General features: G+C 50.4%; 1 protein-coding gene across 1 annotated transcript; it reads left to right on the top strand.

Moving 5' to 3' along the window:
• Positions 1-3,008: 3,008 nt before the first annotated feature.
• On the top strand, positions 3,009-27,659 carry RIOX2 (ribosomal oxygenase 2). Its single transcript, XM_054165919.1, has 10 exons — positions 3,009-3,085; positions 7,977-8,412; positions 9,830-9,949; positions 11,717-11,845; positions 17,062-17,165; positions 19,855-19,957; positions 21,048-21,218; positions 22,565-22,672; positions 26,070-26,177; positions 27,421-27,659. The coding sequence occupies exons 2-10, from the start codon at positions 7,981-7,983 to the stop codon at positions 27,577-27,579; spliced, it is 1,434 nt and encodes a 477-aa protein (XP_054021894.1). The 5' UTR covers positions 3,009-3,085; positions 7,977-7,980; the 3' UTR covers positions 27,580-27,659.
• The last annotated feature ends 141 nt before the right edge of the window (positions 27,660-27,800 follow it).

Genomic DNA, 27,800 nt, shown 5'->3' with positions numbered 1-27,800 from the left:
CAGCCCTGCAGAAAAAGACTTGCAGGTACTGGTGGACAAGAAGCTGGACATGAGCCAACCATGCACACTTGCAGCTCAGAAGGCCAATCGCAAAAGCATGGCCGGCAGGTCAAGAGAGGTGATGCTCCCATTCCTCTGCTCTGGTGAGACCTCACCTGCAATACTGTGTCCAGCTCTCAGGCCCCCATCACGAGAGATGTAGATGCTGAAGCAGGTGCAGAGGAGGGCCACAAGGATGACTGGAGCACCTCTCCTATGAAGACAGGCTGAAAGCATTTGGACGGTTCAGCCTGGAGAAGAGAAAACTCTGGGGAGACTTTATAGCTACATTTCAGTATCTGAAGGGGAACTCCAGGAAAGCTCAGGAGGGACTGTAGTGATAGGATGAGGAGCAATGGTTTTAAACTGGAGCAGAGTAGATTAAGGTTAGACATAAGGAAAAAGTTCTTTACAATGAGAGTGATAAAGGTGAGGGCTGAAAGGAGGAACCAGAAAACTCCAGGCCTGCCATCCTGACCTCAGAGCCAGGCAAGATTATGGAACAGGTCATCCTGAGTGCAATCTCACAGCAGTTACAGGATGGCCAAGGGATCAGGCCAAGCCAGCATGGATTTAGGAAGGGCAGGTCCTGCCTCACCAACCTGATCTCCTTCCATGCCCAGGTGACTGCCTGGTGGATGTGGGGCAGGCTGTGGATGTAGTCTGCCTGGACTGCAGCAAGGCCTTGGACACCGTCCCCCACAGCAAACTCCTGGCCAAGCTGTCAGCCCCTGGCTTGGACAGCAGCACTCTGAGCTGGGTTAGGAACTGGCTGGAGGCTGAGCCCAGAGAGTGGTGGTGAATGGTGCCACAGCCAGCTGGCAGCCAGGCACCAGTGATGTGCCCCAGGGATCAGTGCTGGGCCCCATGCTCTCTAATGTCTTCATTGAGGAGCTGGATGAGGGAATTGAGTCCATCATCAGTAAATTTGCATATGACACAAAACTGGGGTCAGGAGTTGATCTGTTAGAGGTTAGGAGAGCTCTGCAGAGGGACCTTGCCAGGCTGGACAGATGGGCAGAGTCCAAGGGCATGAGACTGAACACATCCAAGTGCCAGGTTCTACACATTGGCCACAACAACCCCATGCAGTGCTACAGGCTGGGGTCAGACTGGCTGGAGAGCAGCCAGGCAGAGAGGGACCTGGGGGTACTGGTTGACAGCAGCTGAACATGAGCCAGCAGTGTGCCCAGGTGGCCAAGAAGGCCAATGGCATCCTGGCCTGCACCAGGAACAGTGTGGCCAGCAGGAGCAGGGAAGTCATTGTGCCCTGTGCTCAGCACTGGTTAGGCCACACCTTGAGTCCTGTGTCCAGTTCTGGGCTCCTCAGGTTAGGAAAGATGTTGAGCTGCTGGAAGGTGTCCAGAGAAGGGCAATGAGGCTGGGGAGGGGTCTGGAGCACAGCCCTGTGAGGAGAGGCTGAGGGAGCTGGGGTTGCTTAGCCTGCAGAAGGGGAGGCTCAGGGGAGATCTTCTTGCTGTCTACAACTCCCTGAAGGGAGGTTGTAGCCAGGTGGGGGTTGGTCTCTTCTCCCAGGCAGCCAGCACCAGATCAAGAGGACACAGTCTCAAGCTGCACCAGGGGAGGTTTAGGCTGGATGTCAGGAAGAAGTTCTTCCCAGAAAGAGAGACTGGCCATTGGAATGTGCTGCCCAGGGAGGTGGTGGAGTCACCATCCCTGGAAGTGTTTAGGAAGAGCCTGGATGAGGCACTTGGTGCCATGGTTTAGTTGATGAGATGGTGTTGGGTGATAGGTTGGACTGGATGATCTCCAAGGTCTTTTCCAACCTGGTTCATTCTATTCTATTCCATTCTAAAATGCTGGAACAGGTTGCCAGGGGATGTGGTTGAGGCCCCATCCCTGGAGGCATTCAAGATCAGTTGATGTGGCCCTGCACAGCCTGCGGTAGCTGGAGCTGTCCCTGCTGACTGCAAGGAGGTTGGACAAGATGACCTTTGAGGATCCTTTCCAACCTGATGCAATCTGTGAATCTGTAAAGATTTCTTCCAGGGAGCCTCAGAGGAGTTCTGAAACAAGAGTTTGGTTCAGGAAATAATAATGCAGCTACAGCCCAGGCACTTTGTGTGTGTGAAGTAAAATGTTACACAAATATCAGCACAGAGTTGTATCTTCTCATGTAAGCAGTGTGGTGTCTTCGGTGGGGGTATTGCTGATTTCCTACTGGTTTAAAAAATATTTTCCCCTCACACATACTTGAAGGAGAAATAATTCTTGCCCAGGTTGTGTTTTTAAGTGGTGATTGCTTTAAAACTTTCTCTGTGGGGATTAAAAAATGGTTGACCTCGCCCGGAATGAGGCTCTGTTAAATGAGGCTGAACGGCCCGGGGCGGTGGCCGCCAGCCCCCGCGGGCATTACTGCTTCTCCACCGCTTATCACGTGTCTCTTGATTCATCCTCGGCAGCCCTCACAAAACCTTCACCGCTGCAAATCAGGATTCTCCACCACCTGGAGCACGGCACCCACCCCCCGGTGGCGGCCGGCGCACAGGCGGACAGGCAGCAGCAGACCCTTCCGCCCCGCTCGCCCGGGACGCGGCCAAGGGCGCGGGACGGCTCCTGTGGGCGCCCGAACTGGCGGCTCCCGTGACAGCCAACACGACAGCAACAACCCCCCGCTCCTACGCCGGCGCAGCAGCGACTGGGCCGCCTGCTGACCGGCCAGCCCCGCCGGCCGCCCGCTCGGGCACCGCCTCCCGCTCGGGCACCGCCTCCCGCTCGGGCACCGCCTCCCGCTCGGGCACCGCCTCCCGCTCGGGCACCGCCTCCCGCTCGGGCACCGCCTCCCGCTCGGGCACCGCCTCCCGCTCGGGCACCGCCTCCCGCTCGGGCACCGCCTCCCGCTCGGGCACCGCCTCCCGCTCGGGCACCGCCTCCCGCTCGGGCACCGCCTCCCGCTCGGGCACCGCCTCCCGCTCGGGCACCGCCTCCCGCTCGGGCACCGCCCCCTCAGCTCCACCGCCATTTCCTCCCGGCTGCCGACCGCCTCCTCCGGCCCCGCCCCGCCCGCTGCAGCCCGCGTGCTCGGGTGAGTGCGTGCCGCGGGGAGGGGGCCGCGCGCGCGGGGCCTGGGGGGAGCGTACGGGAGAGGGAGGCCTGGGCTGGACGGATGGCGGCGGGGGGAAGGAGCCGCTCGCCGCGCCGGGACGCCGGGCCCGGCGGGTGCGGGGCACGCCGTGGCAGCGCCGGGCCCGGCGGGTGCGGGGCACGCCGTGGCAGCGCCGGGCCGCCGGCTTGTGCGGGTGCGGGGCACGCCGTGGCAGCGCCGGGCCCGGCGGGTGCGGAGCCGACCCCCCGGGGCACCGGAGGAGTTAGAGCGGCTTGGGCGCTGCGCCTCCGTCCAAGTGGAGTGGGGTCCCGGCAGCCCGGCCACGCCCGTGGGGCTGGCTGGGGGCAAGGCTGCCGGCTGCGCCCTGGTGCGGGGGCAGGAACACGAGTGTCGGCGTTTGTCCCTTGTGGAAGGGCCGTGCGGCGGGCGGGGCTGCGTGGCCCCGGGGTCGGTTTGCCTTCTTCCCCGTAGCTTCGGAGGAAGATGAGCGTTTGGCCAGTTTAGAGACCTCCAGTTGGAGTCCGAGTTGAGAAGTGCTGATCTGAAATGACTGTTCAGGAACTTTGTTGCCCTTCTCTGGACACCTTCCAGCACCTCAACATCTTTCCTAACCTGAGGAGCCCAGAACTGGACACAGGACTCAAGGTGTGGCCTAACCAGTGCTGAGCACAGGGCAGAATGACCTCCCTGCTCCTGCTGGCCACACTGTTCCTGATGCAGGCCAGGATGCCATTGGCCTTCTTGGCCATCTGGGCACACTGCTGGCTCATGTTCAGCTGCTGTCAACCAGCACCCCCAGGTCCCTCTCTGCCTGGCTGCTCTCCAGCCACTCTGACCCCAGCCTGCAGCTCTGCATGGGGTTGCTGTGGCCAACGTGTAGAACCTGGCACTTAGATGTGTTCAGTCTCATGCCCTTGGACTCTGCCCATCTGTCCAGCCTGGCAGGGTCCCTCTGCAGAGCTTTCCTAACCTCCAACAGATCAACTCCTGCCCCCAGCTTGATGTCATCTGCAAATTTACTGATGATGGACTCAATGCCCTCATCCAGATCATCAGTGAAGACATTAGAGAGCATGGGGCCCAGCACTGATCCCTGGGGCACACCACTGGTGCCTGGCTGCCAGCTGGCTGTGGCACCATTCACCACCACTCTCTGGGCTCAGCCTCCAGCCAGTTCCTAACCCAGCTCAGAGTGCTGCTGTCCAAGCCAGGGGCTGACAGCTTGGCCAGCAGTTTGCTGTGGGGGATGGTATCAAAGGCCTTGTTGAATCCAGGCAGACTACATCCACAGCCTGTCAGGCAGTCACCTGGGCATGGAAGGAGATCAGGTTGGTGAGGCAGGACCTGCCCTTCCTAAATCCATGCTGGCTGGGCCTGATCCCCTGGCCATCCTGTAAGTGCTGTAATAAGTTACAAAACACTACAAACAGCACTCTGGGCAAATGAAGATGCATTCTCTGAATAGTGTTTTATCTTTGTTCCATACTTCAGGGAGCTGACAGGTTGATAGGGATTTAGGTCTGGAATTCAAACCCAGAATTTCAGGCTTGCCTGCAGCATTTGTGTTGCTGGCATTTGGGGGTGTGAGTTGTAGATCTTGGTGCTGGCAGCATCTTCAGATGTTGCTAGCAGTTGGGCACTGGTTGTGTTTTTGGTGTGTTTTAAAAAAGGAAGACATTTGCTTGCCTCATGGAGAGCTGCAGCTGCTGCAGCCTGGAATGTCTGTGTGGATCCATGGTGGGGATCCCCTCCTGCAGGGCTGAGGTGGCTGTGGGTTACAGCTGAGCTATGGGCTGTTACAGGGAGGGCTGGTGAAACACTTGTCCCAGGAGTTAGTGTATCGGTGAGGGTGTCATGCCTGCTGCAGCACTGGAGAGCTGTGTGAAAACACTAGAACTAGACTTCAGGTTTCATGCTAAGGCATCTGTGTAAATAAAAGCATCCTAATAAATGAGAGCATTTACTTATGAGAGTAAAGCTGTCATTTTTACTTACAAATGAAAGCATAAGCAGGCTCTAACTCCTCATGCATTGGCTTCACAAACGTACTCAGATGTGCCCAGAGCCAGTTTGAGTTGGTCAACCCAGACCTAGCAGGCAAGCTGTGGTGCTAGAGGGCTTGGTACTAGCTCATTGTCAGGATACTTACTGTCTCAGACAGGCTTTTACTGCTGCTTGCTGCTCTGGGCTAGCACGGTGCAGGAAATGCTGGTGCAGACCCAGTCAAGGCAAGCACGTCTGCACATACTGTGGTGTTAGACCTACTGTTACTTCATGTTTGCTTTAATTTGCCTGGGAACTTGGCAGCTATTCCTTTGTGAATTATGTGTTTTAATTTTACATGGTGCTAGACAAGCATATTACCTACCTGGAAAAACAAAAGTAAAAGACTTCCAACTTTAAAACTAGACAGTGGGTGAAAGAATACTTTTTATTGTACATAAACAACAAAGCTTGACAGATTTGCAGAAATTAAGGCAGAATCTTAGCTTTTGGTGTGATTGCATAGCATCAACAGAGGCCAAACAGTGTTTCTTGTCTTTTGTAAACTTAGTTTTGCTCAACCTGGCTATGCAAGGTACAGGGTGGAGACCCTGACAGAGGCTGGGCTGTCAGGTGTTGTCACTTTGTGGTGAGCATCACTAAACAGAGTACAGAATTAACCAGGTTGGAAGAGACCTTTGAGATCATCAAGTCCAACCCATCACCCAACACCATCTAATCAACTAAACCATGGCACCAAGTGCCTCATCCAGGCTCTTCTTAAACACCTCCAGGGATGGTGACTCTACCACCATTTTACTTCACACACACAAAGTGCCTGGGCTGTAGCTGCATTATTTTTTCCTGAACCAAACTCTTGTTTCAGAACTCCTCTGAGGCTCCCTGGAAGAAATCTTTACAGATTCATAGATTGCATCAGGTTGGAAAGGATCCTCAAAGGTCACCTTGTCCAACCTCCTTGCAGTCAGCAGGGACAGCTCCAGCTACCGCAGGCTGTGCAGGGCCACATCAAGTCTGATCTTGAATGCCTCCAGGGATGGGGCCTCAACCACATCCCCTGGCAACCTGTTCCAGCATTTTAGAATGGAATGAACCAGGTTGGAAAAGACCTTGGAGATCATCCAGTCCAACCTATCACCCAACACCATCTCATCAACTAAACCATGGCACCAAGTGCCTCATGCAGGCTCTTCCTAAACACCTCCAGTGATGGAGCCCCTCAGCCTCTCCTCACAGGGCTGTGCTCCAGACCCCTCCCCAGCCTCGTTGCCCTTCTCTGGGCACATTCCAGCAGCTCAACATCTTTTCTAAAGAGACATATGGCACTTCCACATCATTGAGCAAAAAATTGTTCTGAGAGCCTTGAGACCTTAAGCAGGTATTGGTCCTTCATGTTTCTAAAATCTGCTTCACCTGCTCTTGATTTTCCTGCTTCTTTGGAAGCAGTTTTAATGTTCCTGCCGACTGAATCATCCTTGCCCCCTGAAACTGGTTGAATAGTCCTTGCCTCACAGCAATCTATTCTCTTTCACTTTGCCTCCCTCTTTCCCTACTCCGTTTCTCTGTGTTTTCTGTTCCCTCTATTCTTGCCTACTCCTTAGTGCATACCTTTGTGCTGGTGTCGGTTTCCTCTCACTGCCATAACTGCCTTCTGTGTAGGTCCTGCTGAAGCTGTAAGTGGGTGGCAGGTACAGCTGTGTAGACACTGGGTTTATGATATAGAATAGAATCAACTAGGTTGGAAGAGACCTCCAAGATCATCCAGTCCAACCTATAACCCAGCCCTATCCAATCAACTAGACCATGGCACTAAGTGTCTGATCCAGTCTTTTCTTGGAGATCTCCAGGGATGGCAACTCCAACACCACCCTGGGCAGCCCATTCCAATGGCAAATCACTCCCTCTGTGAAGAACTTCTTCCTAATATCCAGCCTGAACCTCCCCTGGCACAACTTGAGACTGTCTCCTCATTCTGTGGCTGGTTGCCTGGGAGAACAGACCGATCCCCACCTGGCTACAACCTCCTTTCAGGTAGTTGTAGACAGCAAAGAGGTCTCCCCTGAGCCTCCTCTTCTCCAGGCTAAACAACCCCAGCTCCCTCAGCCTCTCCTCATAGGGCTTCTGTTCCAGGCTCCTCACCAGTTTCATCGCCCTTCTCTGGACATGTTCCAGTACCTCAGCATCTCTCTTGAACCGAGGGGCCCAGAACTGGACACAGTACTCAAGGTGTAAGTCAACTTGATAGGAAAGCTTATGTCAACACAGAGCACACCAGCCACTGCATTTAACTGTTTGGGTTCTGCGCTTGAAATGCCACCATACATCCTCCACCATGGTGCTCTGGCTGGAAAGGCACTGGGAAGTATTCGTTGTGCTTTTTTTCCTCCCCAGTGTAAATGCATCTCAAGAAAATGGGCACAAATTTCTGATCCTGTCCCTTCTCTCCACCCCTCTCTGCAGACTGTCATCAAGTCTCTTAAAGCTGAGTTAATTTTTCGTTAGCTTGCAGCTCTTTATGCATAAGAGCAGTCTCCCACAGGTTCCTTGTGTGGGTGGATTCTTGCACGTTGAAAGATCTGTTGTGCAGCCACTGGGTTTCATTTCATATGTTTTAGTATAAACTGAGTTGTGGGATTTGTTGTGTGAACAATGGCTCCAAGTAGAGCTCTTCAGAGTTTGCAGAGGTCTGAGACAGGGCTGGAGGCCTGTGGAGGGCTTGGCACTAATAGCAAGCATCTGAAAGCAGAGCCGTTTCTAGCATGCTGCTCTGTGCCGTCGGATACAGCAGGAGAAGCTGCGCTAGGCCTGTGAGCTCTTGAGGCTGTGTTACTGGATGACTGCTTTGGTTCTTTCTTCTCTTGAGCAGGAAAATGCCCAAGAAAGGAGGGAAGCATGCTGACATGGGAAAGGACACGCAGGCGCAGTGTAAACGAGCAAAGGTGGAAGCAGCTTGTTCTCCGTCGCTCATGAGTTTCCAGAGCCCAGACTGCCTCTTCGGAAGCTTGATCTCTCCCGTCAAACCAGACACCTTTTTCAGGGAATATTGGGAGCAAAAGCCACTGCTGGTTCAGAGAAATGATCCTTTGCTGGCTGCTTACTACCAGTCACTGTTTCAGCTGTCAGATCTGAAGGAGCTGTGCCTCCAGGGTTTGTACTATGGCCGGGATGTAAATGTCTGCAGGTGTGTGAGCGGGAAAAAGAAAGTTTTAAATAAAGAAGGCAAAGTGAATTACATGCAGCTGAAGAAGGATTTTGACCAGAAAAAGGCAACAATACAATTTCATCAACCTCAGAGATTTAAGGTTGGGTCTTTTCATTGACTATAACTAATGCATGCTTTATAATGTGGTATACATTGCTTGACTGATGCTAGGCACAGCTTCATCTCTAGCCTTAGTAAATCCAGGGGAAGTATCTGGCACTGATGACCTGCTGAAATCTATAACTATATTCATTAAACCATGGTTTATTTCTGATGGTGCTGTCCATCAGAGCAAAATCTGTTTAATGCTATAATATGAAGTATTTTCCTTTTAAAATTACTTTGTCACAAAAAATGCACAAGGTTGGTGACTATGCATGTGTCTGCTCGTGAGCCCTTCTGCCTCGATGTTTCCTTGTGCCAGTGGAGGCTTTACCATTCTTCTGTATTGGAGGGCATGGTGTGAAACCATGGATATGAAGAAAAAAAACCTGTGAAACCATGAAACAATATTTCCAGGACACTCCACTGTTCTTGACAATGGACTGTCTTGGAGTTGCACCAGGAAAGTGTAGCACCCCTTTTAGCTGAGTGTCTCTGTCTTGTTCTTTTGATGCCTCTTCTCCCTTCATGTATGCAGAATGAGGTAGTGGTGTCTACACTGTTGAGTAAAGGACTCAGATACTGTAGGTACTGCATTTAGGGAGTTGTAGAATGCACTGAATTTGAAGGGGCCTCTAGAGATCCTCTAGTCCAACGCCTTTGCAGTAAGCTTGGACATCTCCAACTGCATCAGCTTGCTTGGAGTTTTCTGTCCCATGGTGGCAACACATTTTGGTTGTGAAGTGACCCATGTGGCCTGAAATGCACAGCTCACTTCCAGGTACAGAGCTCCTGGCTGATTTCAGTATTGAATGCAGCCGTAATGGCCAGTAGCAGTGTGGTCTGCAGGTGCAATTGAAATGCTGCATGGCTTGTGCTGAAATCTAGAGCTTGGGCTGAGCCTAAATAACTTCTGGTTGAAGTTGCACTTGCACAGGTCTGGTGGTTGGCATCATCTGATACCCTTTGGTGCACCAGATGTGGATACATGGAGTTTGTTCTCTAATATGCCCAAGCAATTGGAGTCAGTGGAATAAGGTCTCTGAAACTTTGTGTACTCCGATGCTAGGGCATATAATGCAAGTCCTGCATGTGGTTATTGTTTTAAGATGTTTTGTCTGTGGGATGATGAGTGGTCTGTCTTCATCGACCTAGCTGTGTTTATCTGTTTCTGCAACCTAGAAATGGTGTAGGGAGGAGAACAAATACCAGTGCCTTGTTGGGGCAGCAGGCTTCTTGGCTTACTGATTACCTTCATGGCAGATCTGTTTTGGGTCTGTGGTGCTTGTGTTGAGGAGAAACACTCATACAGAGCATCTGAACCTCTCAAGTGATGGTGAGGGAGGGTTGTGGGCTCGGTGGCAGTCGGGCTTGGCTGAGCTCCTCAGTAATAACAGCATCATTTCTTTTTAAAGGAGGAGCTGTGGAAGATTCAGGAGAAGCTGGAATGCTACTTTGGGTCTCTGGTTGGGTCCAATGTTTACATTACTCCCCAGGGGTCACAGGGCCTTCCTCCTCACTATGATGATGTTGAGGTAGGATTGCACAACCTTGCCTGTGAAACTGTGTGTGTGGGCCGGTGGTGGTGAATGCCTGCGAGTGCTCTTCTCTCCCCCCTCTCTCATAGATTAACTTACTCTAGAAAAATGTGGGGGTTTTTTTCCTCACTGAAAACTTGTTTGCAAATGTTTCTTTGTAGTTGTTTTTCTTCTGTGATATTTACTGACAAGGTGTGAGTGTGTTCCCAGCTGCAGAAGCTTTCTGGCACCTTTTATTCATTTTCACTTCATTCAGACCCCAAAATTGTAGAAGTCATTTTTCCTTCGCTTGCTGCTCTTCAGTTGGGCAGTGAAAACAGGCTGGTGGTTCTGCTTCCCATTTGTTGGTCCTACTGTCTGTAAGAAGCTGCTGTTACAAGCCCTGCAGTCCAGATGCATTTTAAAATAGCTTCTGAAAGCAACACTCAAATAGACACTGCATTAAAGGCTGTCCCACTTAAACCAAACCAAGAGGACTCAACCCCTCACATGTGTTTTTCTGCTTTTTATGACTTTCATTTCCATTAAATAAACCTGAGTTTCCTATTCCCTACAGCCCTACAATCTGCATGGTCTGCTGTGTGTTGTCAGCCCTCGCAGCATCCCCTAGATGTTTCTGAGGCTGCTTGTGGGTAAACGGTGATAAGACCTTTCTCACCTGACATTTTGAGTGAGTTTGTGGCAGATAGAATAGAATAGAATTAGCCAGGTTGGAAAAGACCTTTGAGATCATCAAGTCCAACCTATCACCCAGCACCATCTCATCAACTCAACCATGGCACCAAGTGCCCCATCCAGGCTCTTCCTAAACACCTCCAGTGACGGTGTTACTTTTGAGTTTGTTCTCTAGCACTGAAGCGACTGGAGAGAAACAAGGATTTCCAGGTGCCTACCTTAAGATAAAACTAACTGCACTTCACAACTCTTCTCTCTGCTGCCTCTAAGTTGAGCCTCTGTAATGTAAATTTCTGCATAGTAGACATCCAAAAAGTAACTTGAGAGGAATCCTGTTTGCCATGCAGTGGAGTAGCTGGGAGCAGGGAAGGTGAAATCTGTTTCTTCATTGTTGGGAAAGCAACCAAGGTTGCTACCGTTTGCTTCCTATCCTATGTAGTCTGCCTGGACTGCAGCAAGGCCTTGGACACCGTCCCCCACAGCAAACTCCTGGCCAAGCTGTCAGCCCCTGGCTTGGACAGCAGCACTCTGAGCTGGGTTAGGAACTGGCTGGAGGCTGAGCCCAGAGGGTGGTGGTGAATGGTGCCACAGCCAGCTGGCAGCCAGGCACCAGTGGTGTGCCCCAGGGATCAGTGCTGGGCCCCATGCTCTCTAATGTCTTCATTGATGATCTGGATGAGGGGATTGAGTCCATCATCAGTAAATTTGCAGATGACACCAAGCTGGGGGCAGGAGTTGATCTGTTGGAGGTTAGAAGAGCTCTGCAGAGGGACCCTGCCAGGCTGGACAGATGGGCAGAGTCCAAGGGCATGAGACTGAACACATCTAAGTGCCAGGTTCTACACATTGGCCACAACAACCCCATGCAGAGCTACAGGCTGGGGTCAAGAGTGGCTGGAGAGCAGCCAGGCAGAGAGGGACCTGGGGGTAGTGGTTGACAGCAGCTGAACATGAGCCGTTTGCTTCCTATCCCTGATTTCTGGCATGGTTCCACAGACCAAGAAAGAAGATGACTTCATTTCTGATCAGGTGGGTGAATGAGGTGCAGCAAGGGTTCCTTATGCTTTTGGATTTGTGGCCTTTTTGCAGGTGTTTGTTCTTCAGCTAGAAGGAGAGAAGCATTGGCGACTCTATAAACCAACGGTGCCCTTAGCTCGGGAGTATAGCGTTGAACCAGAACACAGGATTGGGAGTCCCACACATGAATTCACATTAAAGGTATTGCAATGGATTGGCTTTCTGTGGTCTAGGGTGTGGCTGCCAGAAAAGTAGTAATGTTTAAAAGGGTCCATTTCTTGAAGACAAGTGCTTTGAATGATTGTGGTTGTTAAACTGAGGGGAGCATTGGTGCACAAAACACTGTGAGCATGAGAAGTTTGGGTCATAGCCATCTAACCTATCCTTTCTCAGAGGTGTCCTTTGTTAGAAATCAGTCATTTCTGGCAATTCTCCAACATTCTCCAAGTTGGACACCCTGGCTCATGGCTGTGGAGTTAGACTCATAGAATGGTACGGGTTGGAAGGGATGTCTGGAGATCATCTAGTCCAACCCCGCTGCCAAAGCAAGATCACTTAGGGCAGACCACACAGGAACATGTCCAGGTAGGTCTTGAAGGTCTTCAGAGAAGGAGACTTCACAACCTCTCTGGGCAGCCTGTTCCAGTGCTCTGGCACCTTGCTGGAACTTCTGTGATCTAGTTTGTACCTGTTGCCCCTTGACCTATCACTGGGCACCCCTGAAAAGAGACTGGCACCTTCTTGACACCCACCTTTCAGATGTTTGTAAACATCCCCTCTCAGCCTCCTCTTCTCCAGACTAAACAGCCCCAGGTCTCTAAGCCTTTCCTCATGAGACAGCTGCTCCAGTCCTTTAATCATCCTTGTAGCCCTCTTGGACTCTCTCTAGTATTTTGCTGTTCCTCTTGGCCCGGGGAGCCCAGTGCTGGATACCATACTCCATAGTGGTCTCACTAGGGCAGAGTAGAGAAGGAGGAGAACCTCCCTCAACCTCCTGGCCACACTCTTAATGCACCCCAGGACACCATGGCCTTCTTGGCCAGGAATGCACGTTGCTGTCCCATGGAGTCATGTGCAGGGAACCTGTTTGGTTTATATATGGCTATGAAACGTTTCCCGCTTTTACCTGCTGTCCATAAACAGTGAAGCTAATCCTTCTAAGCACTAAGACTTAATTGCATTACTGCAGGTTGTCCCTGTGCTGGTGAATTAGATTTAAATATTTATCCTTGGCTGATAAACAAAAGCCTGAACTAAACCCTGTATGAATTTGCTGTACCAGTTGTTGTTTCTTTACTCAAGCCTGAGAATCAAGTATTTGGCTGGCTTTTTCCCTTTCCCCCTTTTTTTTTGGTTTGTTTGCTTGATTTGTTTTGTTTGAAATAAAAAGAACATTTCATGAAGATTAATGAGTGCAGCCCCTTTGACAGCAGGGCCTCTGCTGCTTGTCTTGTTCTCCTCTACATGCCTGTGCTTTCAAAGCATGTTATTTATCCAACAGACAGCGCTGCGCTGTGTTGGAAGCCTCATTAATTTCCCTGCCTTGTGGCCTGTCACAGGGCTTCTCTCTGCAAGGTCTCTGCTCTTCCCAGTGTTCACACCTGCCTTTGTCTGTGGGTAGCTTGGGAATGCTGTGACACATGGAATTCAATACAATAGACCAGGTTGGAAGAGACCTTCAAGATCATCGTGTCCGACCTATCATCCAACACCACCTAATCAACTAAACCATGCAACCAAGCATCCTGTCCAGTCTCCTGAACACCTCCAATGATGGTGGCTCCACCACCTCCTTGGGCAGCACATTCCAGTGGCCAGTTACTCTTTCTGGGAAGAACTTTCTCCTCACCTCCAGCCTAAACTTCCCATGGCACAGCTTGAGACTATGTCCTCTTGTTCTGGTGCTGGTTGCCTGGGAGAAGAGACCAACCCCCACCTGGTTACAACCTCCCTTCAGGTAGTTGTAGACAGCAAGAAGGTCTCCCTTGAGTCTCCTCTTCTCCAGGCTAAGCAACCCCAGCTCCCTCAGCCTCTTCTCACAGGGCTGTGTTCCACCAGCTGTGTTGTTCGAGAGAAGGTTGTGCTCAGTAGTCTGGGGGTGTGTGTGATACAAAGGGTAGTAAAATAGAGTTCCCTTTTTAGTTTCTGGAACCCTTTGGGCTGGACTTCAGTGCCTTTGTTTTATACTGAATAGGGATACATTCCTGCCATGTGGTGGGTTGAAGTTTTCCCCCCAGCCTTAACTTTTGCCAGACCAACTCAGAAGCCAATGGAGCTGTATTTACAAGCAAGAGCTACACTCTACAATGGAATGCAATGAATGTGTACAAAACATACAGGAGTTACAATATTGTACAGATAGTTACAATTAGCAAACATGAAACTCCCCCTGGTCAGAGACCAGGGAAGCCATTCCACTGTCCTCCCCACACTGTCCTGAGAGAGAAGCAGCAGGTTAGACTTAGGCAAGGCCAGCCAAAGCATGCAGGTTAGAGTGAAGCAAAACCAGCTGAGCTCAGAAGAGAAAATGGAAGAATTGTTATGGTGCAGCTCCTCTTACTCCAGGTATTTACCCCTCAGTTTAGGAAGGACATTGAGACACTTGAAGGTGTCCAGAGAAGGGCAACAAGGCTGGGGAGAGGCCTTGAGCACAGCCCTGTGAGGAGAGGCTGAGGGAGCTGGGGTTGTTTAGCCTGGAGAAGAGAAGGATCAGGGGAGACCTTATTGCTCTCTACAACTACCTGAAAGGTGGTTGTAGACAGGAGGGAGTTGGTCTCTTCTCCCAGGCAACCAGCACCAGAACAAGGGGACACAGTCTCAAGCTGTGCCAGGGGAGGTTTAGACTTGAGGTGAGGAGAAAGTTCTTCACTGAGCGAGTCGTTCGTCATTGGGATGTGCTGCCCAGGGAGGTGGTGGAGTCACCGTCCCTGGAGGTGTTCAAGAGGGGATTGGACGTGGCACTTGGTGCCATGGTCTAGTTGTGAGGTCTGTGGTGACAGGTTAGACTTGATGATCCTCGAGGTCTCTTCCAACCTTAGTGATACTGTGATACCCAGTGAATTTGTTTGGAGTGATCTTTTGCTGTCCTTTTCACACCCGAGAGTGATTGGGTTATAGTTTTCTACTTTTCTGCTTGGAATCTGTAGCTCACTTTTAAAGGCATAGCCTGAACCCACCACAGTTCCACAAGCCATTCCACTGATACTAGTGGAGTGAAAATACTGAGCTCTGAAGGATTTAAAGATGGACTGCTTTAAAATGTCTTCTGTTTGATGAGCTTCACTTCTCATGACCCGTTTCTTTGGGTGACCGCTGTCAGATTCGGGTTACCTGTGTGGAGCTGTCTGTGACAGGGACACTGGCAGATGATTACCTCTGTTTCCTCCCTAAACATGTTTCTAGAGTATTTCCTTTGTTGTTTTTGCATTTCTCTCTGCAGTCTGCCATCCTCAGGCAAACTGACCAGGTAGTGACTATGTTGGTGGTGTTCTCCCCACCAAGAACTGCTAGCTGACTGACAACCAAGGCATACAGTTTTGTGTGTAAGGTCCCAAGCTGCAGAGTGTTTTTGTGCCACTGCAGCAGGCTGTGGCTGGTTTGTTCCTGATGTCAAGCACAGAGCTGACTTGCTAGGTGGCTATCCAGCCTTCTTCAGGTATGATTTTCCATTTAATTTGCTGGTGTTCCTCCCTTGTCTGCCTTTCCTTCCTCCAGTTCAGAAGACAGTAGCGTGATCATATCCCTCTTGTCTCTTGTCAGATGCTCTGTCCTGCCCCTATATGGCTGTTGCCATCTGGAGTCTGTTTTAACTGCAGTGTGGGATTGTTTAGCCTGGAGAAGAGAAGGATCAGAGGTGATCTCATTGCCCTCTACAACTACCTGAAAGGTGGTTGTAGACAGGAGGGGGTTGGTCTCTTCTCCCAGGCAACCAGCACCAGAACAAGGGGACACAGTCTCAAGCTGTGCCAGGGGAGGTTTAGACTTGAGGTGAGGAAGAAGTTCTTCACCGAGCGAGTCATTCGTCATTGGGATGTGCTGCCCAGGGAGGTGGTGGAGTCACCGTCCCTGGAGGTGTTCAAGGGGAGATTGGACGTGGCACTTGGTGCCATGGTCTAGTTGTGAGGTCTGTTGGGACAGGTTGGCCTTGATAATCCTTGGGGTCTCTTCCAACCTTAGTTATACTGTGATACTGTGTTGTGTTTGCTGCCTCCTGTGTGTGGTGTTGATGAGAGTGCTGAGCAGATCAGGTGAATAAGAGACTGCTTTCAAAAATCATGGTCCCAGCTTCTTAGTGGTGGGCATGAAGTAGCTTGCAGACTTGTTTGTCATCACTCTGGTAGGTGTTCAGGGCTCTTCCCCTGTGTAACTCTTCCTGCAGTTTGTTTTCTTGCTGGGAATGTGAAGTGTAATAAATGAAGAGAACTCCTAATGCTTTTGGTGTAGATGTAGGTGTTCCTACACTGGTAAGGAAGGCAGTTTAGTAATGGCAGAGAGAGGCCTGCTTCAGAACTAGTGAGTTGTATGTAGCTGATTTATAAGCAGCTTATAAATGCATGAAGAGAGTTGATCTTGTCAAGCCCTGTGAAGCCTCATAATCAAAAAAGACCTTTCAATTTGGTGAAAAAGTGAGCGCTATTTCTTTCAAAGATGTCTGTGTGAAGTGTGGTTTGGTAGGCTTGTGGTAGGTGATGTGACCTATAAGGAACAGTAAAATTAGAATGGAATCAAATTGCATCACTCTCTCTTCATGAATTTTCTGTTTGACTGTGCTGTCCACCTACAGAGATGTTTGTAGGAGAAGCCATAAATGAACTGGCTGTTCCTTCTTGGGTGCATTTCAGGTGCTTTGCACTTCTCTTTTATCTTGACTTTCCTAATGTAAGTTTTTATCAGTGTGGAGATTTAATTTAGATAGGGGAGAAGAAAGACAAAGGTGGCATTTATTCTTAAAGTATTTTAACTGCAAATTTCAAACAGTGCTGTACAGGTTATTGTCTTTGTGGAAGGTTTGTCTTTTCTGGTGGAATACTGGTCTTTTCTTTGGGTGTGATCTCACCAAATTCACTGTTCCTCTGCCAGCCCATGGTATTGTCAGCAGGTCCATCTCGGCTGCTTCTTTGTCCCCTTCATGCAGCTGAGTTGGGGTGTTCATGTTCTCTAATAGGGAAAGCTTGCTTTGCTTGTTCAGACAGGTGTACAGTCAATGCTGACAGAAAGGTGAAGGTTGGGAAGTGCAAGGTATCCTGCTTCTGACTTAGAGTGCTTGATGTTATTCAACTAATGGAGCATCTCACTGTGTTGTGACTTTCAGAAACACGCTTTCAGTCTGTCTGCTCAGAGAGGATTTTTCTGTTTTGACTACCATAAGGTTTGTCCAGGTGCCCTAAATACATAAACTCTCTTTAATTTTCTTGCAGCCAGGTGACTTACTGTACTTCCCAAGAGGGACTATTCACCAAGCTGACACTCCACTTGGGATATCCCATTCTACACATGTGACCATCAGTACCTACCAGAACAAGTAATTATTCTTTACCTTCTCCCTTTTTTTGTTTCTATGTTTAGTAAATTTGCAGATGACACCATCCTGGGGGCAGGAGTTGGTCTGTTAGAGGGTAGGAGAGCTCTGCAGAGGGACCTTGCCAGGCTGGACAGATGGACTTGTTGAATGCCATCCTGTTGGACTCTGCCCAAGTGCTGGGTGCTACACACTGGCCACAACAACCCCATGCAGTGCTACAGGCTGGGGACAGAGTGGCTGGAGAGCAGCCAGGCAGAAAAGGACCTGGGGGTTCTGGTTGAGAGTAGGCTGAACAGGAGCCAGCAGTGTGCCCAGGTGGCCAAGAAGGCCAATGGCATCCTGGCCTGCATCAGGAACAGTGTGGCCAGCAGGAGCAGGGAAGTCATTCTGCCTCTGTTACTCAGCACTGGTTAGGCCACACCTGGAGTCCTGTGTCCACATTTGGGCCACTCAATTGAAGAAGGACACTGAGACTCTTGAACATGTCCAGAGAAGGGCAACGAGGCTGGGGAGGGGTCTGGAACACAGCCCTGTGAGGAGAGGCTGAGGGAGCTGGGGTTGCTTAGCCTGGAGAAGAGGAGGCTCAGAGGAGACCACCTTGCTCTCTACAACTACCTGAAAGGAGGTTGTAGCCAGGTGGGGGTTGGTCTCTTCTTGATGATCTCTGAGGTCTTTTCCAACCTTACTGATTCTGTGGTGTCTGGTGTACAGACATGAAACCAGTACTCAAAGAAGTGATGTCCTGTTCCTTAAAAACACTACCTTGTAATGAGCTCTGTTTGGCTCTTTCCTGTGTTCTGCTTAGCCCTTGTGTGACTTGGTTTCTGTAACAGAGGGATAGGCCATGTCACCTCCCCTGGGAGATGTGGTGACCTGGAGTGTATGTAAGCACTCCACACGGCTTAGTGCTGCCCCTTCAGTCTGGGTCGGTGGTTGGACTGGATGATCTTTGAGGCTTCTTCCCACCAGCTGCATTCTGTGACTGTCTGTGTGCCCTGCTGTTAGTGCTGTAATCTAAGATACTGTTCAGGTGACAGTAATTGAGACTTTGGGGCTTGGGGGCAGTAGGGGAGTGAGACCCTTGTGGTTTGAAGCAGCCTGTTTTCATACAGCAGGCTTGACTGCTTTTTAAGGGCTCGTTGTATTACTGACTAGCTGTAGACTACAATGTGGGAGATAATGCTGCAGCTGCAAACTCCAGAGCTGTGTTTCAAAAATCTCTCACCAGTGGCTGAAGGGGAAAAAAAAAGTTCAGAAAGGGAAAAAAAGAGTTTGGAAGCACTGACTGCTGCTGCAAAGAACAATTGAGTTGTGCCGGAGGGAATATGGGTGTTAACTGCTTGGGCAAATTTCAGAGTGCCCAGCAGGGAGTGACCTTCAAAGGGACATCCTGCTCCTCCCCTCTTGCCCTGCCTTCTTTGCTCCACCACTTCCCTGTGTTGAAGTGGTGCTTCTCATCCCTGGTTCAGTGAATTGTGTGCGAGAGTGATGCTAGAAGTGGGTGTTTGGCATGTTGATGGAGGCTTGGCTGGAGTGATGTTTTACTGACTAGGAGTTCTGAATTCACAGGACAGGGTTTGTCCTGCTTGATCCAGAAAGAGCTGGTGGGCAAGTGGTGCTGGGGAGTCAAGAATTCAGCTGCTTGTAACAAGGATGCTGGAGATCTGACAGGCTTGTGTAGAGTCAGTGTAGCTTCTCTGTGACAGCATAAGCCAAGCACCAGCCCACTGTATTACATCAGTAGAATAGAATAGAATTAACCAGGTTGGAAGAGACCTTTGAGATCACCAAGTCCAACCTATCACCCAACACCATCTGATCGACTAAAGCATGGCACCAAGCACCCCATCCAGTCTCTTCCTAAACACCTCCAGTGATGGTGACTCCACCACCTCCCTGGGCAGCACATTCCAGTGGTGGTAAGTCATGGTGCTGTAGGGGACCATGCTCCTTGTGTCAGAATGAAGAACAGGGAAAAGGAAAAGTTTGAAAAGTGCTGTTCTTCTAAGGATAAAAAGTGGAGTCATCATCCCTTCAGGTGGTTGTTACTGAAGTGTAAGAGGTGGAGGTGTTCAAGGCCAGGTTGGATGGGGCTTTGAGCAACCTGATCTGGTGAAAGATGTCCCTGCCAATGGCAGGCAGTTTGGAACTAGATAATCTTTAAGGTCCCTTCCAACTCAAACCATTCTATGGTTGTATGACATGAAGTGATCTTGTTTCTGGGGTCACCATTAAATTTGTAGCAAAGCTAAAAACTGATACTCTGTTGGATTCTGTAACCCTGGGTACATTTCCTCCTTCAATACAAGTGTCTCAAAAGCATGTTAAATTACACAGCCCGCTCCACTTCATTGTGTGCAGTGGGGCTCTGTGTACCTGCAGTTGGATGATAATGGCCCCAGTGGGAATTTCTTCATCACTGAGGTCAGCTTTAAGATAATAAATGGCAAGCACCTGGAGCAGAGCAAACTGGATGCTTCTCAGGTCAGTTACTTCTTCTGTAGGTGTGCCATTACAGCTGAGAGTCAGCTGCTGTAGGATGCTACAGGGTGGTAATGGAAGGGCCAAAGGCATAAAGATGTGGAAATGAAGCACTATGTTTCCAGCTCTTGACATCAGTTAAGATGTCTGTTTTGTTTCAGTGTGACTGTTTTAATAAGAGGGTCTTTTTTCACTTCCTGTCCCTCAGCTCTTGGGGAGATTTCTTGCTGGATGCAATTCCTGGCCTGGTGTTTGAGACAGCAAAAGAAGATGTGGCGCTGCGCACAAGCATCCCAAGGCAGCTGCTTATGGTAAGTAGCTGGGACTATGGGAGTAACTGCACAGCACTGAGAGGCAAGCGTGGGAACTCCTGTTCTGCTCTGAAGGTTCACTGCAATGGCACTGTCTTGTCTGCAGCACAAACACTGCTTTGAAGTCTTCAGAGGTTTGTTTCACCTGAAGCACTGCTTTGTTCACTGAGCTGCCTTTGTTTCGTATCACAGTGTCCTGGTATGGCTGATTTCATTCTCTAAGGACTGGTGTTGGCTTTGGAGCTGTCAGGCAGGCACAGTTCCTGTCAGGCCACACTTTTGAATCTTTAACAGTTAGCAAAGCTGTAAATTGTTCTGTGACCTGTTCATGGTAGTGGAGTTGTGCTGCTGATTAGCTCATGGGCACGCAGAAGGGAGGAGGCTCTCTTTCAACTACACTTGCAAGTCCTTTCGTGTTGCAGGTAGTCCCAGAGTGGGGGCAGGTGAGCATTGGCTTTGGTATGTGAACATCTCATGAAGAGTATGTAAAAGAAACCCAGTTTGTTGAGAGTAAACGTTGCCCTTTGCCCTTGCTGTCTGTTTGAAGGTGACCAGAGAAGGGCAGCGAGGCTGGGGAGGGGTTTGGAGCACAGCCCTGTGAGGAGAGGCTGAGGGAACTGGGGTTGCTTAGCCTGGAGAAGAGGAGGCTCAGGGGCAGACCTTCTTGCTGTCTACAACTACCTGAAGGGAGGCTGTAGCCAGGTGGGGGTTGGTCTCTTCTTCTAGGCAACCAGCAGCAGAACAAGAGGACACAGTCTCAAGCTGTGCCAGGGGAGGTTTAGGCTGGAGGTGAGGAGAAAGTTCTTCCCAGAGGGAGTAATTGGCCATTGGAATGTGCTGCCCAGGGAGGTGGTGGAGTCCCCATCCCTGGAGGTGTTCAGGAGGGGACTGGACGTGGCACTTGAAGCCATGGTTTAGTCATGAGGTGTTGGGTGACAGCTTGGACTTGCTGATCTCTGAGGTCTCTTCCAACCTTACTGATTCTATGATTCTAGAAGAGGAGTGTCCTGATTTTCACTGCATTACTGCACCTCTCTAGGCTAGCATGTTTAGCTTGAGTTCATGTGAGAGCAGCTCTGTCAATATCTAGCAGGTGGATGTAGGTGACTCGACAGAGAAACTGAGCAGCCTCCTGCGAAGGCTTGCAGACCGGCTGGAGAGCAGCAGAGAGCTGAGGGCGTCGCACATGAAGAAGGACTTCATTACGCACCGCCTGCCGCCTTGCCTGGGACCCCACTCTGAGCATTTGACTCCAGGTAGAGTGTTGAAACTACCAAACTGGCTGATGTGATGGCAGAGCTGTTGCTTGCTCTGCCTCTTATGACTGTGGTGTATTATGGTAGGCTGTGGTACGGTAGGTGGTGTCACCCTCATGTTGTGCTTAGCTTCTCTGTGTGCATTGGCACATCTTTTGGTTAATTCCCTGTGTCTGGCAGAAGGGTTGGTGTCTCTCAAAAGTCTCTTACATGGAAACTGGCAGCTTTACTACACTGCTGTGCACTGAGAATATTTAACTGGCAGAATTTGCCCTTATGCTCTAGCTTGCTATTACAGCTAGTTGTAGACTGTGAAGGTTTGCAGATGACACCAAGCTGGGAGCAGGTGTTGACCTGTTACAGGGTAGGAGAGCCCTGCAGAGGGACCTTGCCAGGCTGGGCAGATGGGCAGAGTCCAACAGGATGGCATTCAACAAGTCCAAGTGCCAGGTGCTGCACTTTGGCCACAACAACCCTATGCAGAGCTACAGGCTGGGGTCAGAGTGGCTGGAGAGCAGCCAGGCAGAAAGGGGCCTGGGGGTACTGGTTGAGAGGAGGCTCAACATGAGCCAGCAGTGTGCCCAGGTGGCCAAGAAGGCCAATGGCATCCTGGCCTGCATCAGGAAGATTGTGGCCAGCAGGAACAGGGAAGTCATTCTGCCTCTGTTACTCAGCACTGGTTAGGCCACACCTTGAGTCCTGTGTCCAGTTCTGGGCCCCTCAGTTTATGAAGGACATTGAGACACTTGAAGGTGTCCAGAGAAGGGCAACAAAGCTGGGGAGGGGTCTGGAGCACACCCCTGTGAGGAGAGGCTGAGGGAGCTGGGGTTGCTTAGCCTGCAGAAGAGGAGGCTCAGGGGAGACCTTCTTGCTCTACCTGACAGGAGGTTGTATCCAGGTGGGGGTTGGTCTCTTCTCCCAGGCAACCAGCACCAGAACAAGAGGACACAGTCTTAAGATGTGCCAGGGGAAGTTTAGGCTGGAGGTGAGGAGAAAGTTCTTCCCAGAAAGAGTAATTTGCCATTGGAATGTGCTGCCCAGGGAGGTGGTGGAGTCCCCATCCCTGGGGGTGTTCAGGGGGGGATTGGACGTGGCACCATGGTTTAGTTAGTCATGAGGTGTTTGCTGGGTGACAGGTTGGACTTGGTGATCTCTGAGGTCTATTTCCAGCCTGGTTACTTCTGTGTTTCTATGATAGAATTATAAAGTATCTTTGTTTCCTCCCACCCCTTCAAGTTTGAGAACATGATCAAATACTGGTTAACAAGCAAAGCCTGGCCACAGGAAAGTGGGCAGTGCACAGAGGGCTGAAGGTGCTCTCTTCATCTGGTTTCCTTCCTTTCTAATGGAGCACTTTTTTCTTTTCTTAGGTGGAAAGCTGCCAAAGATAGATAGCAAAATCAGGCTGCAGTTTAGAGACCATGCCATCATTACAGTGGAGCCAGATCAAGAGGGTTCTGTAAGTATGAATTCTGGTAGGCTGGGGGTGGGAGCGCAGGGTAGGAGCGGGAAGTGGGCAGTGTGTGAGTTGTTGCTCTGAAAGGATCCATCAGATTTACTTAGTGGGATCTGCAATCCATTAGGGGTTGTCAGGAGATCATGGTGCTGCTGTCGAGCAGTACTGTGGCACACTGGTTCCTTCTGGAGGAGAGCTACAGAGCTAAGTTTGTGTGACTCTGCATGGTGGTTTGATGGCTTTCATCTGTGGTTAGGTGGCTGGATCATTCTGGTTGCTAAATGGCCTTTGTAGCTCTGGAGTCTTTTATTCTTGGAATGGAATAGAATAGAATTAACCAGGTTGGAAAAGATAGTACCACAGTATCACCAAGGTTGGAAGAGACCTTGAGGATCACAGAGTCCAACCTGCCACCACAGACCTCACAACTAGACCATAGCACCAAGTGCCACATCCAGTCCCCTCTTGAACACCACCAGGGATGGTGACTCCACCACCTCCCTGGGCAGCACATCCCAATGGTGAATGACTCGCTCGGGGACCTTTGAGATGGGGCCTCAACCACATCCCCTGGCAACCTGTTCCAGCATTTTAGAATGGAATAGAATAGAATGAACCAGGTTGGAAAAGACCTTCAAGATCATCAAGTCCAACCCATCACCCAACACCATCTGATCAACTACACCATGGCACCAAGTGCCTCATCCAGGCTCTTCCTAAACTCCTCCGGTGATGGTGACTCCACCACCTCCCTGGGCAGCACATTCCAGTGGCCAATCTCTCTTGCTGGGAAGAACTTCTTCCTAACACCCAGCCTAAACCTCCCCTGGCACAGCTTGAGACTGTGTCCTCTTGTTGTGGTGCCTGTAGCCCCCACCTGGCTACAATCTCCCTTCAAATAGTTGTAGAGAGTAATGAGGTCTTCCCTGAGCCTCCTCTTCTCCAGGCTAAGCAACCCCAGCTCCCTCAGCCTCCAAATTATGAAAGGACATTCCCCCAAGAGGGGGAAGTCTGTTGGTTACAGCTTGCTGTGGTTGCATTTAGTCTGTATATTGGATTTAGTTGTCATACCTAAGCAGGTGCCAGTGGTGCTGCTCAGTTGTTCTACAAAATAGATGCTGGCATCCTGGATTCTGTTGTGTTCAGACTACTTCTTGTCTCTGAAGGTGTATTGGTATGCATCTGTAGAAGTGCTTTTTCTTGGCTTAATTAAAAAAACAGTAAAAAATGGCACAACTTAAGGCCACTTCCTCTCATCCTGCTGCCTTGGGAGAAGAGGCCAGCCCCTACTTTGCTACAACCTCCTTTGAGGTAGTTGTAGAGAGCCAGGAGGTCTCTCCTCAACCTCCTGCTCTTCTCCAGCCTGAACAACCCCAGGTCCCTCAGCTGCTCTACACAGGACTCTTGTTCAAGAGCTCTCACCAGCCTTGTTGCCCTTTTCTGAACACACTCCAGCACCTCAATGTCCTTCTTGTAGTGAGAGGCCCAAAACTGGATGGAGTAACTAAGGTGCAGCCTCACCAGTGGCAAGTGCAGGGGTGCAATCACTTCCTTGCTCCTGCTGGCCACACTATTCCTGATACAGGCCGGGATGTGTTTGCCTTCTTGGCCACCTGAGCACACTGCTGGCTCATATTCAGTTGTCTGTCAACTCTCCAAGTAACTTTCAAGCCACTCTTCCCCAGGCCTGTAGGGCTGCATGGGGGTTTTGTGAGCAAAGTGCAGGATCCAGTACTTAGCCTTATCCAGGAAGGATGCTGTGGGGAGCCGTGTCAAAGTCCTGCTCCACACATCCACAGCCTTCCCCTCATCCACTGAGAGGTCACCTTGTTACAGATCAGGTTCATCAGGCAGGACCTGCTTTGCATAAACCCATGCTGACTGGGCCTGATCCCCCTGGATGTGCTGCATGATGGCTCTTGAGAGGCTCTGCTCCTTGACCCTCCCCAGCACCGCGGCCAGCCTGGCAGCTCGGTAGTTTCCGGATCCTTCCTACGGCCGCTTTTGGCGAACGCGGCACCTGTTTACACCCTCCAGGCAAGGGGAACTCACCCAGTGAGCCAGGAGTGCTGACAGATGATGGAAGGGGGCTTGGAGGTCACCCCTGCCAGCACCCTTGGGTGGATCCTGTGTGGCCCCATAGACCTGTGTGTGTGTAAGTAGCAAAGCAGGTGCCTGGCCATTTCCTCCTGGATCATGGGAGCTTCGTTCTGCTGCCCGTCTGTGTCTTCTGGCACCCAGGGCTGGGTGTTCAAGGCTCTTACTATTAAAGGGAGACTGAGGCAAAGTAAGCAATAGGAACCTCTCATCCTATGTCACTGTGGTTCCCCCTGTGTCCACTGAAGGGTGGAGGTTTATCTTGGCCCTCCCTTTGTTGTTGATACATTCACAGAAACATTTTTTATTACCTCTCACAGACTTGGCCAAATTAAGTTCTAGTTGGGCTTCAGCCCTTCTCTTTTTCTCCCTGCATGACCTCTCTTCCTCCTTGTGGTCATCCTGTGCTGCCTGCCTCTTCTACCAAAGCCCAGAGATGTTCCTCTTGAGAGCCAACCAAAGCTCTCTGTTCAGCCAGGCCAACCTATTTGTCATTGTGTCCCCTTGCAGAGTACTGTGCCTGGTTTGCAAGGAGATTTGGGAGGCTGTGTCAGGCAGGGACGTGTTGCTGTTGCCCCCCATCCTCTTAAGTTATCATGATTGGGCAGGCAGAGAAGGGATAGGGAGGCCTCTGTGGTGGGAGCTGCCTGAGGGGTTTGTTTCAGGGAGGTCAGGTTGTGTCTCCAGTTGTCCATCTCTTCCTTGCACTCCCTGATAGCTGACTTCTTCCTGGAGCTGCATTAGGAGGCAGAGGAGCTCCTTCGCCTGTGCACACCCCCCGCAGCTGTGCACACCGCTGCCGGCGCAAGAGCGGCGCGCAGCCTGCAGCGTGACGCTGGCTGGCAGCACGCTCGGGCTGCAGCGCTGTCTGGGAAGCGGCATGGGCCCTGCTGGCTGCAGAACACAGGGGGGCCATGGCTTCAGCTGGGTGGTTACCACCTGTCCCTAGCTGTGTCTTAGTGTCCTGCCTGTGTGGAACACTACGCAGATGGCTGTGCCCGGCCTTGTCTGCCTGGTGCCCTGCTTGTGGCGCTCAGGGCTGCTGGTGATTCAATAGCCCATGGTTTCTCTTGGCAATGCCCACTTGGTGCTGTGTCAGCCTTGCTTGTGAGAGCTGTTGAGTCCTGGCAGGACTGTGCTTGGACAATGGCTGCCTGTTACCAGAAAGCCCCCTCATCCACCTGCACCTAGCACCCAGCACTTTCTGACAGCTTTTTAATGAGCTGGCATTAACTGTCGCTTGAGTGAGATGAATTCAAGGGTATGGAGCAGCAGTAACTGTTCTCTTCCTCCTGTCTTTCAGGATGAAATTCGCAGAGAGATGGTTTATGTGTATCATTCTTTGAGAAACAGGAGAGAAACTCACATGATGGGGACAGAAGATGATACTAGTGAGGAAGGCACAGTACAGGTTTGTTCCCACAAACACACACCAAAAGCCACACTGCCATGCTGGGTGTTGCTGCATTAGATGAGCTTGACTGAGATGGTAGCAGGAGCCTGGGTTGTGCTGTACTGCTCAGTACCCAAAGCATTTCTGCTTATCCCCAAATACCCAGAGGAACTGAGGCTGCAACAGAGAGGCAGTTAACAGTAGAACTAAGTACTGTCAGCTCATGTTTAATTAAATGTTTGAGATGGTGAAAGCCATTTCTTGCACATGCTTTATGTCCTAACTAGCAAAGCTACTGGAGGGGCTAGAAGTGTCTCCTACTTCTCTGTCCTGTAGAACATCCTTTATTTGGGTACTGGCATGCTAGCACATGGCAGCAGGGATCAGTGTACCACGTTTGTGCCACGTTGAGGATTCTAGATCCATGAGCACAGGACAAGGGTGTTTGTTTCAGGGTACTGGGTCAGCAGTGGCAGTAAAGAGTTAACTCTCACTGATATCTAAGGAGGGAACTTTTATAAGGCTGCAGCTCTCCATTCTTACTCATTACCTACAGTGTGCTTTCACTTGAATCATAAGTACTCCTGCAAAGCTGTAAGTTTTGGTACCTTATGTTCCACTCTGATAGCAAGACACTTTATCTTAGGGCTGTGACTTAAAATACTTGAATACACACCTACACAAACACACTGTGGAGGCAAAACAGAACAGAGCCTGTTCCTGTCACAGTAATTAAGAGCAAGGCTTTTTGTCTGGCAGGTACTAACCTCATTCATCATCTAGAGCAGATAATACAGCAAACTGAGGCTCTACGGGGGCACATGTACAGTATGTGCAAGTTCCAGAAGATACTTGCCTGCCCTGAGCTACTCCTGCCATGGAAATGGCAGCCCTCTGTGCTTCTGTGACAATGTGTCCAGAGACTGTGTGGCATACAGAAAACCCCACTTTCCTAACCCCTTATTTTTGGAAGGTCATGTAAGAGTGTAAATGCAAAGTTATTTGATGCTTCAGTGTGGAAGCCACACATCTCCCTGCCTTATACTGTGTGCTACAACAGAGGAGAGATTGCAGCTTGCTTTCTGGTCAGAAAGCTGGTGGAATAATACTGCATCTTTTGGACACTGCTCTCAGAAATAGCAGTGTGATGGAAGAAAGGAGCACACCCCTGCTGCTATAGCCTCATGCACGATTGTGTAATAAGGGATGCTGCACTCAGCTGAAGGACTGCTGGTAAATCACTTTTTCTCTCCCCCAGGAGACTCATGGACTGCGGTTTCCTTTGTCATACTTGGATGCCCTGAAGCAGATCTGGAGTGGCAGCACAGTTAATGTTAAAGAGCTTAACCTTATCTCAGATGAAGAGAAAGAAAACCTTGCTTTGTCCCTATGGACCGAATGTCTAATTGAAGTTATTTGATGCTTTTATGAATGAGCTGTTCCTGTAAGTAATATTTCTGGACATTAAGAATCTCTGGAGAGAAAGGCTTATTAAATTACTTTTCTATCATGCAGCCTTTGGTTTGTATTGCTGTTTAGCAGAGCACAGTAACATACATACTTTGCTACTTCCTGGTGCAAAGTGGTGCTTTGCTTCCTTCACTTAGGGAAAACAGCTGCTCCGTGTCCAGTGAGCTACAG

Source organism: Dryobates pubescens, chromosome 12 (assembly GCF_014839835.1).
Source record: "Dryobates pubescens isolate bDryPub1 chromosome 12, bDryPub1.pri, whole genome shotgun sequence".
NCBI lineage: Eukaryota > Metazoa > Chordata > Aves > Piciformes > Picidae > Dryobates > Dryobates pubescens.
Note: the sequence above shows the minus strand (reverse complement) of the source record. Positions and strands in the feature narration are given on the sequence as shown.